This window comes from Odocoileus virginianus, chromosome 4 (assembly GCF_023699985.2).
Source record: "Odocoileus virginianus isolate 20LAN1187 ecotype Illinois chromosome 4, Ovbor_1.2, whole genome shotgun sequence".
NCBI classification, from domain to species: Eukaryota; Metazoa; Chordata; class Mammalia; order Artiodactyla; family Cervidae; genus Odocoileus; species Odocoileus virginianus.
The window spans coordinates 25,320,847-25,335,979 of record NC_069677.1 but is presented as its reverse complement, the minus strand read 5'-3'; the positions used below and the strand labels follow the sequence as shown (position 1 = coordinate 25,335,979).

The following is a 15,133-nucleotide window of genomic DNA, read 5'->3' as shown; positions in this document are numbered from 1 at the left end:
TTTAAAGTTTAAGTTGATAGTGTTTACTTTTTATAATAAAAAGAGGCTATTTCAAAGAGACAAAAATTTTAAATTAGAGGACTCAGCATTACATACTTTTCTGTATTTGGATTTGGTCTCTTGGTATGGAGAAAGCCCTTTCTCACAAATTATAAGCAGTAACTGGTTTAAAAAAAAACCAGTTTATGTGTCAGCATTCTTTTCAATTTCATTTGATTCAAAACCTTAAGAGGTTTAATAGGACATTTTGTTTCAGACTTGAACGTGACACTAACAGCTGTTCATATTTCCTTTTCATAAGTCTCAGGATTAAACAAGATTAATCCAAAACTTACTCTTACGTGGATCATTTGTTACGCATTCGACTCACTGCATCATAGTGAGAGCCTGCCTTGGCACATGTGCCTACCCTTAGCTAGCATATACTTGAATGTGCCATGTGTGTCCTTTAATATTGTTCTTTAGAACAATTTGAAACATTTGAATTATTAGAAATGCTCATTAAGACAAATGTTCCTGAATATGTTCGTCAGGAACTCAAATCTATACCCAGGGATAACAGGAAAAGCTTTATTACAGTGGCTGCGTGATATAAGAATTACCTTGGCAACATAAGTTCACTCATTGGTTTTCTTCCTTACTCAGCCCACCTCTGCTCCACCATCATATTCTTCTCTTTTCCTCCTTCTGTTCTCCCAGTTTTAGAGCAAAAGTCAAGAGAGAATTTTGCTTTGTCCCTTATGTGACAGTAAAACAAAAGACTCTTTTCTTCAAGAATCCACAGCCTTTGCAGGAGGAGCCACCATTGCTCGAGAGCACTTGCGGAGACGAGCTATGGGAGGAGAATAGGAACATGAAATCCACAGGATGAATGAGTGAAGATGGTGCTGGACATACTCATCTTTATGGGTAATCCAGTAAGACTCTTGGCAAAGTGTAGAAGATAGCTGGTCACTGAGGAAATGGTATGGTGCAAAACAGACGGGAAATCTGCTGGACTGTATCTCCCTCTGATTCCAGGTTTATTTTGAGAGTAGGAGGTTGTTTTCATTGTTTTTCTGTATGCAAGGGAAAGGAATGGGGTTTATTGATTTTTAAGAAAGTATTCTTTGTGTAACTGCCTAAGATTTTTTCAGGTTTTCTGTAACTAGTTGCAGGCCAAATGAAGAAGGCTAGAAGAATTAATAGCTTACTCTCACCTTTTATAAGCTTTAAAAATAGAAAATAATAGTTGGATTCAGGACCTCTCCAAAAATACTCACCTGTATTCTAAATTAGAGCTGATAGGTGATGATTGTGAACAAACATTAAAGGGCTTGATTTAGAATGTTTATAAATGTTGGGGGATTTTTATAAATGCTGTAGGACGTTTTTAGGCTTCAGTTCAGTTCAGCCGCTCAGTCGTGTCCGATTCTTTGCAACCCCGTGAACCACAGCACACCAGGCCTACCTGTCCATCACCTAACTCCCGGAGTTTACCCAAACCATGTCCTTTGAATCGGTGATGCCATCCAACCATCTCATCCTCTGTCGTCCCCTTCTCTTCCTGCCCTCAATCTTTCCCAGCATCAGGGTCATTTTAGGCTTAGGGCTGTTTTAAAGATAATAATGATAGGAAAAATGTTTTCCTAGATCCATAATTTACCTACATTCATAAAATTAGATAATGAGTCTCTCCCAGCCTCTCCCACTTGTACCTTTGAGATGAGTGAAAGAACTGAACTAAGAGCTGAGAGGCTTTTAAATTGTTGTTTCTGTTTGAACTCTGAATGGATAAAAAAAAATATTTTCAAGTTAATGTTTTATTTTTATTAATTTTATTTTAAAACTTTTTATTACTTTAGTGAATTCATATTGTATATTTTTGTCTTTGGCTAGATAAACAACCTTCATCAGTGGTGAAGGAGAGGTTTGGAAATCAGGGAGCTCTTCTTGTCTTTTCTGTGTCATAGATTAATCCTCTAAGGGGCACCTCCTCTAACCTCCCTGGACCTGTTTTCTTAGCTGTATGTCAGTAGACTCACTGCCCAGTAAAGGAAACACCCGCCATACGCAGTGCTTATTCAGCCTTTGTAATTTGACTAGTTCAAATTGAGGTGTGCTCTAAGTGTAAAAGTCTTAGTGCAAAGATAAGAATGTAAGATATCTTACTGATAATTTGTTTATATTGAATATATCATTAGAATGATACTATTTTGGGTACATTAGTTAAATGAAATATATTATTAAAATTAATTTCTTTTTCCTTTTTAAAATGGGGCCACTAGAAAAATTTTAATTGTTTGTGGCTTACATTATGTGTCTTTTGGACATTGGTGATCTGGACATCATTTCCTGAACTGGCTCATGAAATATTATAAATGCTCAATGAAACACATTGAGAGGAGGAGTGTCAGAGGGAACTTCATGAAGTGATAAAATGTTCTGGATCTCGGTTGTCCAGTTTAGTAGCTACTAACCACTTATGGCTAATGAGCACTTGAATGTGGCCATCGAGGTTTTGCATTCATTATGTCAGCAAATCTGGAAGACCCAGGAATGGCCACAGGACTGGAAAAGGTCAGTCCTCATCCCAGTTCCCAAGAAGGGTAGTACCAAAGAATGTGCTAACCAGCGGACAATCTCGTTCATCTCCTATGCTAGTGAAGTCTTGCTTAAAATCTTCCATGCTAGGCTTCAGCGTTTTGTGAACCCAGAACTTCCAGATGTCCAAACTGGGTTTGGAAAAGGAAGAGGAACTAGAGATCAAATCGCCAACATTCGTTGGATTATAGAGAAAGCAAGAGAATTTCAGAAAAACATCTATCTCTGTTTCATCGACTGTGCAGAAGCCTTTGACTGTGTGGATCATGACAAACTGTGGAAAGCTCTTAGAAAGATGGGAATACCAGACCATCTTACCTGTCTCCTGAGAAATCTGTATGTGGGTAAAGAAGCAACAGGTAGAATCCTGTATGGAACAACTGACTGGTTCAAGACCGAGAAAGGAGTACAACAGGGCTGTCTGCTGTCACCCTGTTTGTTTAACCTATACTCTGAGCACATCACGAGAAATGCTGGGTTGGATGAGTTACAAGCTGGAATCAAGATAAGCAGGAGAAACATCATCATCAGCTATGCAGATGATGCCACTCTCATGGCAGAAAGTAAAGAGGAACTAAAGAGCCTCTTGATGAGGGTAAAGGAGGAGAGTGAAAGTGCCGGCTTCAGACTAACTATTAAAAAAACTAAGATCGTGGCATCCGGCCCCATTACTGCCATGCAAATAGAAGGGGAAAAGGTGGAAGTAGTGACAAATTTCCTCTTCTTGGGCTCCAGAATCACTGTGGACGGTGACTGCGGCCATGAAATCAGAAGATGATTGCTTCTTGGCAGAAAAATGATGACAAACCTAGACAGTGTGTTGAAAAGCAGAGACATCACTCTGCCGACAAAGGTCTGTATAGCCATGGCTGTGGTCTTCCCAGTGGTCATGTACCGTTGTGAGAGCTGGACTGTAAAGAAGGCAGAATGCCAAAGAATTGATGCCTTCAAACTGTGGTGCTGGAGTAGACTCCTGAAAGTCCCTTGGGCAGCAAGATGGAATCAGTCAATCTTAAGGGAGATCAACCCTGAATATTCACTGGAAGGACTGATGCTGAAGCTCCTATATTTTGGTCATCTGATGCGAGCAACTGACTCATTGGAAGTCCCTGATGCTGGGAAAGATTGAGGGCAAAAGGAGAAGAGGGCGTCAAGAGGATGAGATGGCTGGACAACATCACTGATGCAGTAAACATGAACTTGGGCAAACTCCGGGAGATGGTGAGAGACAGAGAGGTTTGGTGTGCTGCAGTCCATGGGGTTGCAAAGATTCAGGCATGATTGGATGGCTGAACAACAACAGGGTTCTGAAATGTAGGAAAAGGAACTGAATTTTAAATTTTATTTAGTTTGAATTAACTTTAAGGAGCTGCATATGACTAGTGGCTCATGTATTGGCACAGTGCAGATTTAAAGATTTATGGGATAGTTTTATTCAAAGACTTGTATACCTAGGACTTGTTTACTGTATTGCAAGCTTGTTAGTTTAATATGTCTATACAGTTTGTTATGAATAATAAAAATCAGTAACAGTAATATTTATTAAGTACCTGTTATATAGTCTATACTGTATAAGTACCAGAGAAAGGATTTGTATAATAAATTATTTACAGAGACACATTGCTCATATTCTGTAATACACTTGATGTACTGTGGATTCCAGGATACTGTGTGGGCTTACCATGTTTTCATGAAAATCTAGTTTCTTTCCTTTTCCTTATGAAGGCCCTTCTGTGAAAGCCAGGCTTCTTTTGGAAGGTCTAAACAATGTGCTGCATTGTTAAAGTATTTTCTCTTGAAAGGGAAATCCAAATCTGTTTTGTAACAGATGATGGTAATTTTTTTTTTCCGTGAACTTTGGAAGTTAGTTATGCCTTTGATTTTAAAAAGGATGTGTGTGTATTTACACAGACTTACAAGCTTCTGTATTACATAATATTTATTCCCTTCGTATGTGTGTACATGTGTAAGTGTTGAGACCAAGCAGTGTTATTAATTAATTTATTATTGCTTCACAGTGAAGAACGAATGTCATCATGTCTGGCATCAAGCGAACAATCAAAGAAACTGACCCTGATTATGAGGATGTATCTGTGGCCCTTCCGAATAAACGGCATAAAGCAATTGAGAATTCAGGTAGAAATTCACCTGGCTTAGGAAATTATTTCTTTGTTGACATATGCCTTCCTGTTAGATTTATAGGAAATTAAATGAAATGCATTACCACTATTGTGTATATTTTGAAGAAGTTTATGAGAGGGATTAGCTAAGCTATTGCTTTCAATAAGTCCAATAAATATGAAAGTATCATGAAACTTAAAGTCAGTATTCAAATGCATTGCGTGGCATATCAATTTTTATAATAAAAATAAGAATTGGGAAAGCTGATGGTTTTAGGAAACATCATAATTTCAATTTAAATCTAATCCAACATATGTTCCCAGATATTTTATTAGCTTTATTTTTCCTTGTTCCATGAAAGAGATATTTTAGAATTATTTCTGAGGAGCTTATGATAAAACTCACCTTCAGTGATAACAGTCTCTGACTTTTTTTTTTTTTAACAGTCTCTGACTTTTATTTAGCCTCCCCTAAGATTATCAGCTGGTTATGTATATAAGGATACATACCATAAAACTCTAGGCACTATTCTTTTCATCAGATAGGAGGAAAGCTAGTCATTTGCTTCAATGCAGGCATATCCACAAGAATGCTTATGCCAGCACTAGTTTTAAATTGGCAGTCTAGTGGCATATATTATGGGGAGAAAATGACATGGGTGATCAAGGGTCCAAATTTTCTCTGTAATTTTTTAAATACCCCAAAGCCTGGGTGATAGTTTTTTCATACAGACACGGGATCATTATGCAAAATCCCAGGTTTTTCAAGCAGTCATTCAACTTTTTTTATTCTCTTGTAATCAATCTACATTTCATAGTACGATATTTTAACTCTTTGAATTACATATTACTTTGAGTAGTCATTATCTGAATTAAATTGCTTTCAGAGACGTTGTCTTTTTTGCTCTATCCTTCAGGTAGTTGAGATCAGAAACTACTGACTTGCTTTCTAGATCTTAACTTCTGCCTTCTTATGAACTGCTCTTAGGTCACAGACTGCCTCTCCTTATAGCTAATTCTTTACTTTCTCCATTGAGGTTATGGTTTTTCGGAAGTCACCACATGTTTCTCTCAGAATCATCATAGGTTTCTTTTTCTTTTTTGGTAATTTTGTTTTGATATGGTTTCAGTCAGAAAAATGGCAAGGAGAACTTGTATGTCTTTTTTCCAGGTTAATTTACCAGTTGTTTTCATTTTGCCTCATTTGGTTTATCATTCTTTCCTCCCACCCCCAACCCAAACACACAAGTGCATGTATGCAAGCAGATATATATGCACATCATTTTTTCTAAATCATCAGAAGATACATTAGACACTTGTAAACACTTGTGTATTTCCTTTGAACAAATTTCTTATGTAACCACAGTACAAGTATCAGAAGTAGGAAATTTTAACATTTTATATCACATCTAATCTGCAGTCCACATTCAAGATTTACTAGTTGTCCCAGTATTATAACTGTTGCCCCTCTCCAGAATCATGCGGTTAGTTTAGTTGTTATATCTCTTTAGTCTCTTGTAGTCACCTCAACTTTTCTTTATCTTTCTTGACTTTAATATTTCAGTATATAGGCCAGTTATTTTATAGTGTCCTTCAATTTAGGTTTGTCTGATGTCTGCTGTGGTTAGAGACAGCATTTTTAGAAGGAGTGCCACAGAGCAAGTAGCTCATGTCAGAAAACATAAGATCAGTTTGCTTGAATGTTAGCGATGTTAACTTTTCATTATTGGTTGTGGTGATCACCATTAGGCTTCTTCACTTCAGAGGTACTGTTCCTGGATTGCTTTGGTTGCTTGAATCAAGACAGCAACTGACTAATTGCATACTAACTTGGATTATTTTATGTTCTTTGTGCAGCTCGAGATGCTGCTGTGCAGAAGATTGAGACTATTATCAAGGAACAATTTGCACTTGAAATGAAGAATAAGGAACATGAAATTGAGGTCATTGATCAGGTATAATGATCTAACACTGAAAAAAACAAAACTGTTGAAAAAAACTGTATGTAATGAACTTTTAAAAATCTGTTGAAGTAGAATTATAGTGTATTTTTCCCCTTTGATGTTCTTTTAAAAGGTGCTTTCTCATTTCACGGGAGAAAGACCTATGTTTTTTTTTTCTTTAATGAAATGGTGGAAAAAGATTAAAAATCACTTGAAATTCTATCCCAAAAAATAATTCCTCTCTGCTCTTTTGCTTTGTGGACAACCACAAAGAAATGTCTTTGTGGACATTTATCAGTGAATATACATTTTTATGAATATGTCTATATATTCTTGCAAGCATCATATTTTGTCATCCTTTTAAATATTTTGCCAGTTTAAGGTGGAAATGGTCATTTCTATTAGTTTTTCTTTGATTACTTTTCGGGGTTATTTGCATTTCTTCTTTGTGTATATATTCTGTTATTTCCACTTTTTAAAAAAATTAACGTTTATTTTAGCGACTAATTGAGGCAAGAAGGATGATGGATAAACTTCGTGCCTGCATTGTTGCAAACTACTATGCTTCTGCAGGACTTCTGAAAGTTTCTGAGGTAAGTTACCCTCATAAGCAGTCATTTCTGGCCACCTATATAGTTGTGTGAAGAGCAATTAGTGTTGATGTGGAATCCCTGCCTTCAAAAATTTCTCGTATTGACCTTTTGAATTCAAGAAGCCTAGCCTGCCTTGCTGGGTATATATTAATACACACAGCTATCATTGTGTTCACTCATATCCTTCAGTTATACCTCTTTGCACTGTCAATAATGATAACTGACATTTTATTTTTTTTACTTAATTCTTCTTTAACTAATTGTTAGCACTGTTGCTAGGTTGTGCAGATAAAATGATGAGTGTAACTCAGTTTTAACTTGCCTTATTCCTCTTCATTTCATTATAGTTGGCTTTGGAGTAAATTATAGATCGGTTGATTTTTCTCTGACCTTTTACTGCTAATGAATGGCAGTTTTTAGTTTCAGTAGATTTACCCTATTCAAGAAGTCCTGATTTTTTTTCCTGCCTACTTTTTTGGAAAATTTTCAAATACATAGAGAAGGTGAAATAAGTACTTGTTTATGCATCACTTAGCTTCAACAATTTTAACAATTTGCCAAGTTTACTTTATCATCTTTATTTTTCTCTGAAACCTTTTAAAATAAGTTCCAAGCATCATGATGCTTCATCCCTAAGATGCTTCAATCCCCTAAGATTGTCTTCTGTGTAGTCATAATACCTAAGAGAATGAGCCCCTAATATTATCTGATGACCAGTCTATATTTAGATTTTTCGGTTGTCCCCAAAATATCTTCAAAACTGGTTTTTTTTTGGACAGGATTCAATCAGGGTTCTCGGAGGGGAGTGTGTGGCATACTGCTTTGTGTCATTCCCTGTGGTTTCCACCGATAAGAGATACCTGTCATGTATGGGTCATCTTGTCATCCTGTGGAGCTGTAGCGTATCAAGTTTTGATGATACGTAGAGAAATTTGAAGCATTATTTGAGATTAGTCTTTGATAGTAGTAGTTTCTTCTACTGCAGAAGTTTCTATATTACATTTTAGAGTCTGAACTACTTTTCTTAGGCTACCATAACAAGTTACCACAAGCTTGATAGCTTAAAACAAGAGGAATTTATTATCTCATGCCTCTAGAAGCTAGCAGGCCAAGATGAAGGTGTGTTGGGTAGGCCATGCTCTCTCAAGACTCTAGGGAAGAATTCTTCTAGCATCTGGTGGTTAATGGCAGTACCTGGCATTGCTTGGCTTGTAGCTGCCTCATTCCAGCTTCTGCCTTTAACTTCACATGGACTTTTCCTTCTGTGTCTTCTCTTTTTCTATTTGTATCCAACTTTCCTTCTTGTAGTACACTAATCATTTGAGTGAGGCCTCCCCAAATCCAATATGACATCATCTTAACTTGATTACATCTGAAAAGAATGGATTTTCAAATAGAAATGTTCTTAGGTTCTAGGTGGACAAGAATTTTTGGGAGATAACTGTTCAGCTCAGGGCAGATTCCAGTGTCATCTGTTATATAGCTTGCCATTGGAGTCAACAAGATGGACGTGAGCACTAGCAGCTGCATTATATAGGACTGTAGCTACTCTGAAGAGCTGGTTATTCATTTGATGTTTTGTTGTCCTTTTTTTAAAAAAACTACTAACAGTACTGAACTGTGCTATTTGATGGTCTAGAAATGCACTGATTTTTGTTATATTCTGATTAGGATTTATATAAGGATATTTAGGTATATTTTTGTCTATTATGATCTGCCACTTAAAATTTATTTTTAGTTTGCTCTAACAAAATACATTTATAGCTCTAAAGTAAACTTTTATTTTTGAAATACAATAGCTTTGTTGCTTTGAACTCTGAAACACTATTCTCTGACTCTCTTACTCACTAAAACAATTATTTTAATTTCAATTAAATAATTTCTAAAACTTGCTTCTTGGAAGTAACTACAGTGTATCAGTAGTACAGTATATTTATTTGTATCAAGTAACAACACTTCTTATTTTATGCATAAGTAATAAAACACAAAAAATACCCTAGGCTGGCTTCAGTCCTGGACTGTGCTATACTTTATCCTATGTGGGAGTCATTTTATATATGCTTTTTTAAAATCTTTATATTTCTTACAGGAGTGTTTTATTTAGAGCGGATGATGTATTTGAATCAAGCAATATGAGACTTACTTTTTAAAGTCAAATCTGACTTCCATGTGTTACTATTAATATATATTTATCTTTACTTTTCATTTACCTTCTGAGAACTTGCATTTTTAGCTTTTAGTGTTAGGACTTTTGCATAATTATTTCTCATTCTGTAGTTTTTGTTGATTTGGACACTGTTTTATGGGAGTAGGTGAAGAATCTGACGGTAAAGAATCTGCCTGCAATGCAGGAGACCCAAGTTTAGTCCCTGGATCGGGAAGATCCGTGGAGAAAGGAATGGCTACCCGCTCCAATATTCTTGCCTGGAGAATCCCATAGACAGAGGAGCCTAGTGGGCTACAGTCCATGGGGTCACAGAGAGTCGGACATGACTGAGTGACTAAGCACAGCACAGGCATGATCCCAAAATAGATAAGGGTTTTTGGAATGATCAAATTTTTGCTTACTTTTGCTGGATATGATTTAAAGTTTGTTTTGCTTACTTTCATTTTTGCAGGGGTCAAAGACATGTGATACAATGGTTTTTAATCATCCTGCTATCAAGAAATTTTTGGAATCACCATCTAGGTCATCATCTCCTGCCAATCAGAGATCAGAAACACCATCAGCCAATCATTCAGAAAGTGATTCTTTATCTCAACACAATGACTTCTTATCTGACAAAGACACTAACAGCAATATGGACATAGAAGAAAGACTCTCAAGCAACACGGAGCAGAGACCAAGCCGAAATACTGGAAGGGTATATAGTTGGATGGGTGGGAGGGAGCCAAAAGAGAAGGGAAGCAATACTTAATTAAGTATGTACACAGTATTTCATTTCATTGGAACCATAAGATATAAGTTAATTATCACTTTTAGAGATGGGGAAACTCAGTCTCTATGAGGTTGAGGTTATAGTTGTCCACAAGTATCAGAACTGAGAATTAAACCTCTGTCTTTCTGATTTTACAATTCAAATCTCTGAGCATCACCCAACTCCCAGATGCCATTCATGTAGATAGGAAAGAAATGTTGAGGAGTTGGCAGTACCTTAAGCCCAAGGTCTTTCTATTCTATCAGGTTTATTCTCTCAAGAGCAGTGTCTTTTCAGCAGTTCCCTCTTTGAAATTTTATGTTTTAAGATGCTTTAATAACTGAAATAAACTTGAAAAATAATAAGTAGAATTGAAAACTGTTTATTACTCTTTGATCCTGTCAGTTATTTAAATTCCGATCTCACACTGTTCTGAAATTCATGGTATAATACTTGACTATCAAATCCTCATTGGATAAGACCAGTGGTTTTTCTCAACCAGATGTTCTGTGATAGAGGAAATTCCCAGGTTGCTTTCCATATACTCAGACATCAAAGATTTGATTATTTTTGATAAAAATATTTTCTGAGGCCTTCCCTGGCAGTCCAGTGGTTAAGACTGCACTTCCGAAAAAAAAAAAAAAAGACTGCACTTCTAATGCAGAGGGCATGGGTTCAATCCCTGGTTGGGAAAACTAGGATCCTACATGCTGTGTGGCATGACCCCCCCCCCCCCCCAAAAAAAAAAGAATTCTGATTACAAATTCATTATGTTCGTTGTTGAAAATTTTAAACTACAGAAAAGTCATTCATAATGCCACTACCCCAAATCAGAACTGTTAATATTTGGATTTAGTTGTCTTATAACTTATGGGAAGATACTGCATATGTTTTTCTTTTTTAATTAAGATGAATTTAGGTCATGCTACTCATAGGATTCAGAAACCTGCTATCTTTTATGTAATATACATGCTCATGTTCATGTAACATACTTAGTGTTTACTGTGTACCAGGCACTTTTCTAAGAATTGTACAAAACAATCTGAGATGCATACTATTATCACCCTTATTTTATAGATGAGGAAACTGAGACAGAGAAGTTAAGTGATTACCAAGATGATACATCCAGTAAATGTAAGGTCCAAGTCTTAAACACTGGCTGTCTATCTCCATAGTCAAACTTTAAATTAACCATTATGTGTAAACTTCTTCTTACTGAAAAATTTGTAGTAGTACAGAAGATTGGAAAAAAGGTAAATTTCACTGACCCTGCCACCCATTTCCATTTCCCAGAGGTAACCTTTGTAGTAGTTTCTTGTGTATCCTTCTACATCCTATTTGTATATATAAAGCCGTTCTATGTATGACTATTAAAAGCACACATATATGTGGAATTACAGTGTACAGACTTTTTCTATAATAGAAAAATTACAGTAAAATTATTCTTTCATACTCTGAGAGGAGCCATAAAACCAGAGAATTTTGTAATTAAAAAAAAGAAAAATTGAATTAGTCCATTTGTACCTTGTATGATTTTGTGGTTTCTACCTATTGAAAATTGTCCAAATTGAAAATGAAACTTGATTATGATTTTTTTTCTAGGACACTTCTAGTATTGCTGGCTCCCATAAAACAGAGCAGCGGAATACTGATCTTACAGGAGATGAGACTTCACGACTTTTTGTAAAGAAAACAATAGTAGTGGGCAATGTGTCCAAGTGAGTATTCAGTTAAATTGTCTCATTTTCAGTCATCCAGTTTCGGTAATATCCTGGCATATTATTATCATAGTATTACAGTAGGAATAGGCCTCAGGAATTCTTTTTCCCAAACTCTTAGTTGTTTTAAAAGTAAATGAAGTTCCAGAAACTTGAGACTGCTTCAGTGTGTCTGTTCATCTTTGACATGGAATAAAATTGTGCTTAGTAAAAAAAGTTTTATGTATTTTTAAAAAACACTTATTTGGTTGTGCCAGGTCTTAGTTGCAGCATATGAGATCTAGTTCCCTGACCAGGGATCAAACCCAGGCCCCCTGCATAGGGAGTCCAGAGTCCCAACCACTGGACCACCAGGGAAGTCCCTCTTTTATATATTTTATTAAGTGTACAAGTGTGGATAACTTTGGAGGAATTTTGACTTCTGACCTAGTTCTGTCCTTAGGGGCCTTACCTAATTCCTAGAAATGTTTGTTTGGTTGCCCAAATTAAAATGTTTTAAATTTATAACAAAAGGTTGTAGAGCAGGTCTTGAAGACAGAATTCCTCCAAGATAAAGGTCTATCTAATGGTGTGATCTCATGCTGTCTAGTAGGAGCATCATCATTTTTGCCAAGTGTTTAGGAATGGATAAGACATAAATCTTCAACAGCTTAAGTTTATTTCCTCAGAAAACTTTATCTGCTCTTCTCCTCACTAGGCATTTCCTCCATGCTGCTTGTCATTTTTGTCACATTATATCATTATTTCCAATTTTCATACATCTTTTCCAAATCAGACTGGAATCTCTTTAGTATAGAAAGTATATCTTGTTTTTGTATCTTGAAGTAGTTGGTGTTCAGTAAATGTTGATTGGTGAATAAATTGATATATTTATGAAAATTGAAATTAGATTCAATTATTGAAGCTAAAGGATTCAGAATTATACTGACTATCTGGGGAGGGGAATCAGATATCAGGGGAGTCTTCCAAATCCCAGTTAATGAACCAATGATAACAAACAGGAAGGACATTAAGAATCTCAGGATAATACAAAGATGCTCAGTAGTGTTTGTAGTAGTATTTAAATAGAAGCATAAAATATGACTGAGGCAATTAAGTTTGTGTTTTACAAGTTATTTTAGAATTTGCATGCATTTAGCTAAGGGAACTAATGTGTAGTATTGAGGTCTCACCTATAGTACAAGATATGTCAGCCCAGAAAAGGCCAAAATTAGAAATTCAGGTAGGCTCACCAGGCCATGAAAAGACTGGGGAGAAACATTTACTGACATTTTCAAACAGTTATGTCTAATTTGTGGATTTGGGGCTTTAAGGCCAGCTAGAACTTAATGACTAACTGTGGACTTTATAAATGAAGAGGAATGATTGGCATGGGAGTTATAAAGTCCTTGTTTGTTCTGGAAGAAGGTAAAAATATTGATTTACTTTAGACTTTGTTAAGAATAATTGTTAGAGTATCTAAGATAACAACTAAAAGAAAAGACATAGAGATTTAAACTTCAAAAGTAGTAAGGAGGGCTTCCCTGGTGGCTCAGTAGTAAAGAATCTGCCTGCCAAAATGCAGGAGACTCGGGTTCAGTCCCTGGGTGGGGAACATCCCCTGGAGAGGGAAATGGCAACCCACTCCAGTATTTTTGCCTGAAATCCCAAGAACAGAGGAGTGTGGTGGGCTATATAGTCCATGGGATCACAAAAGAGTCAGACGTGACTTAGCAGCTAAATATCATCATCATCAATACACAGAAGTTGATTGTTTCTGTATGACAGACTTAGAAAACAACTTTAAAAAGATGCATTTACTCTAGCGATAAAAAATGTAGCATAATAAATCAAACAAGATATGCTGGCCTTTTATGAAAATAAATAATTTTATTGAAACACATGAAGGAACTAAATGATTAGAGCAGTATAGCATGTTCATGGATAGGAAAGCTCAATGTTGTAAAGATATCTCTTCTTCCAAAGTTGATATGTTGATATTCTGATTAAAATGCCGATAGGGTTCATGAAATTCATAGGCTGGCTCTTATATATGGAAGAGCAAAGAAAAAGATAGGACATGAGCACTAATAAAGAAAAACTGGGTTAGGCAACTTGGCCCACTGTATTGCTAAGGATAAACCATAGACGTAGATGAATGTACAGAAGGCCATGACCATATTTTCCAACAGAATGTTATAAGGAGGCCTCATGAAGTAAATGGCAACCCACTCCAGTATTCTTGCCTGGAAAATCCCATGGACGGAGGAGCCTGGTAAGCTACAGTCCATGGGGTCGCAAAGAGTCGGGCATGACTGAGTGACTTCACTTTCTTTCTTTCTTTCTTTCATGAAGTAAATCCAGAGCCTCAAAAGGAAGGGCTAAGGATTCTAGTTTTGCCATGGTCAGTACTTAAGGAAATATCTTGTTTTCTTTAAAGACAAAGAAGCCACTTGCAACCTTGACAGCAATGAGTAGGAAACAGAAGAATTCAGAGTTCCAGCACTTTTGAACCTGAATGAAATCACCCCAAAGGCTAGAGGTTTCCTAATCCAGGAATAAAGTATGCTAGTTTGTTTCTACCTAGTATACCCACTTAGCAGGAAAAGCAGGATTATTATTATTATTTTTTTAATTGCCTGATAATTAGAAAACAAAAACTTCTCGGGAATGCCTCTTTGGGCCTCCCACACCCCCCCCCCCCCCAAAAAAAAAGTTTAAAGAAAAGGGTTAACTGCAAAGTCTTACTTTGATTAGGTAATATGGCTGTTAAATATTTCCTGAATCTTAGGGTTTTTTTTTTTTTAATGGAAAAGTTTCTTCAACCCTTAGCTCCTGGTAACCATTTTTCTACTCTGCTTCTATGAGTTTGATTTTTCTTTTTAGATTTCACACAGAACTGATACCAAGCAGTATTTGTCTTTCTTTGCTTGACTTATTTCACTTACCATAATGCCATCAAGGTCTGTCTATCCATGTTGTCAAAAATGGCAGGATTTACTTTTTTCTCAGGACTGAATAATATTCCTATGTGTGTGTTAATATCTTTATCTATCTCCTTAAAAATTTTTTTGTTTAATTGAAGTACAGTTGATCTAGCAACATTATATTCATTTTATGTGTACAGCATAGTGATTTGATATTTTATATATTGCAAAATGATCACCACAATAAGTTTAGTTACCATCTGTCACCATAGCTATACATTACCTGTACATTACATGACTTGTTTATAACTGGAAGTTTAGTTCGTTCACCTGCCTATTTATAAATTAGGTA

The 15,133-nt window shown here is 36.1% G+C and overlaps 1 protein-coding gene across 11 annotated transcripts in view; it reads left to right on the top strand.

Moving 5' to 3' along the window:
- Positions 1 to 15,133, top strand: part of YEATS2 (YEATS domain containing 2) — a 97,810-nt gene that overhangs the window by 15,424 nt on the left and 67,253 nt on the right. For 9 of the 11 annotated variants that reach the window (XM_070466327.1, XM_070466318.1, XM_070466321.1 and 6 more), the window contains exons 2-6: positions 4,602 to 4,719; positions 6,561 to 6,658; positions 7,147 to 7,239; positions 9,858 to 10,103; positions 11,760 to 11,875. In XM_070466327.1, coding sequence (XP_070322428.1) covers positions 4,620 to 4,719; positions 6,561 to 6,658; positions 7,147 to 7,239; positions 9,858 to 10,103; positions 11,760 to 11,875 — 653 coding nt within the window. In that variant the 5' untranslated portion in view covers positions 4,602 to 4,619. Of the gene's footprint in view, positions 1 to 4,601; positions 4,720 to 6,560; positions 6,659 to 7,146; positions 7,240 to 9,857; positions 10,104 to 11,234; positions 11,292 to 11,759; positions 11,876 to 14,055; positions 14,130 to 15,133 lie in introns of those variants that run through there. The other 2 variants (XM_070466323.1, XM_070466324.1) reach the window with 2 other exon arrangements.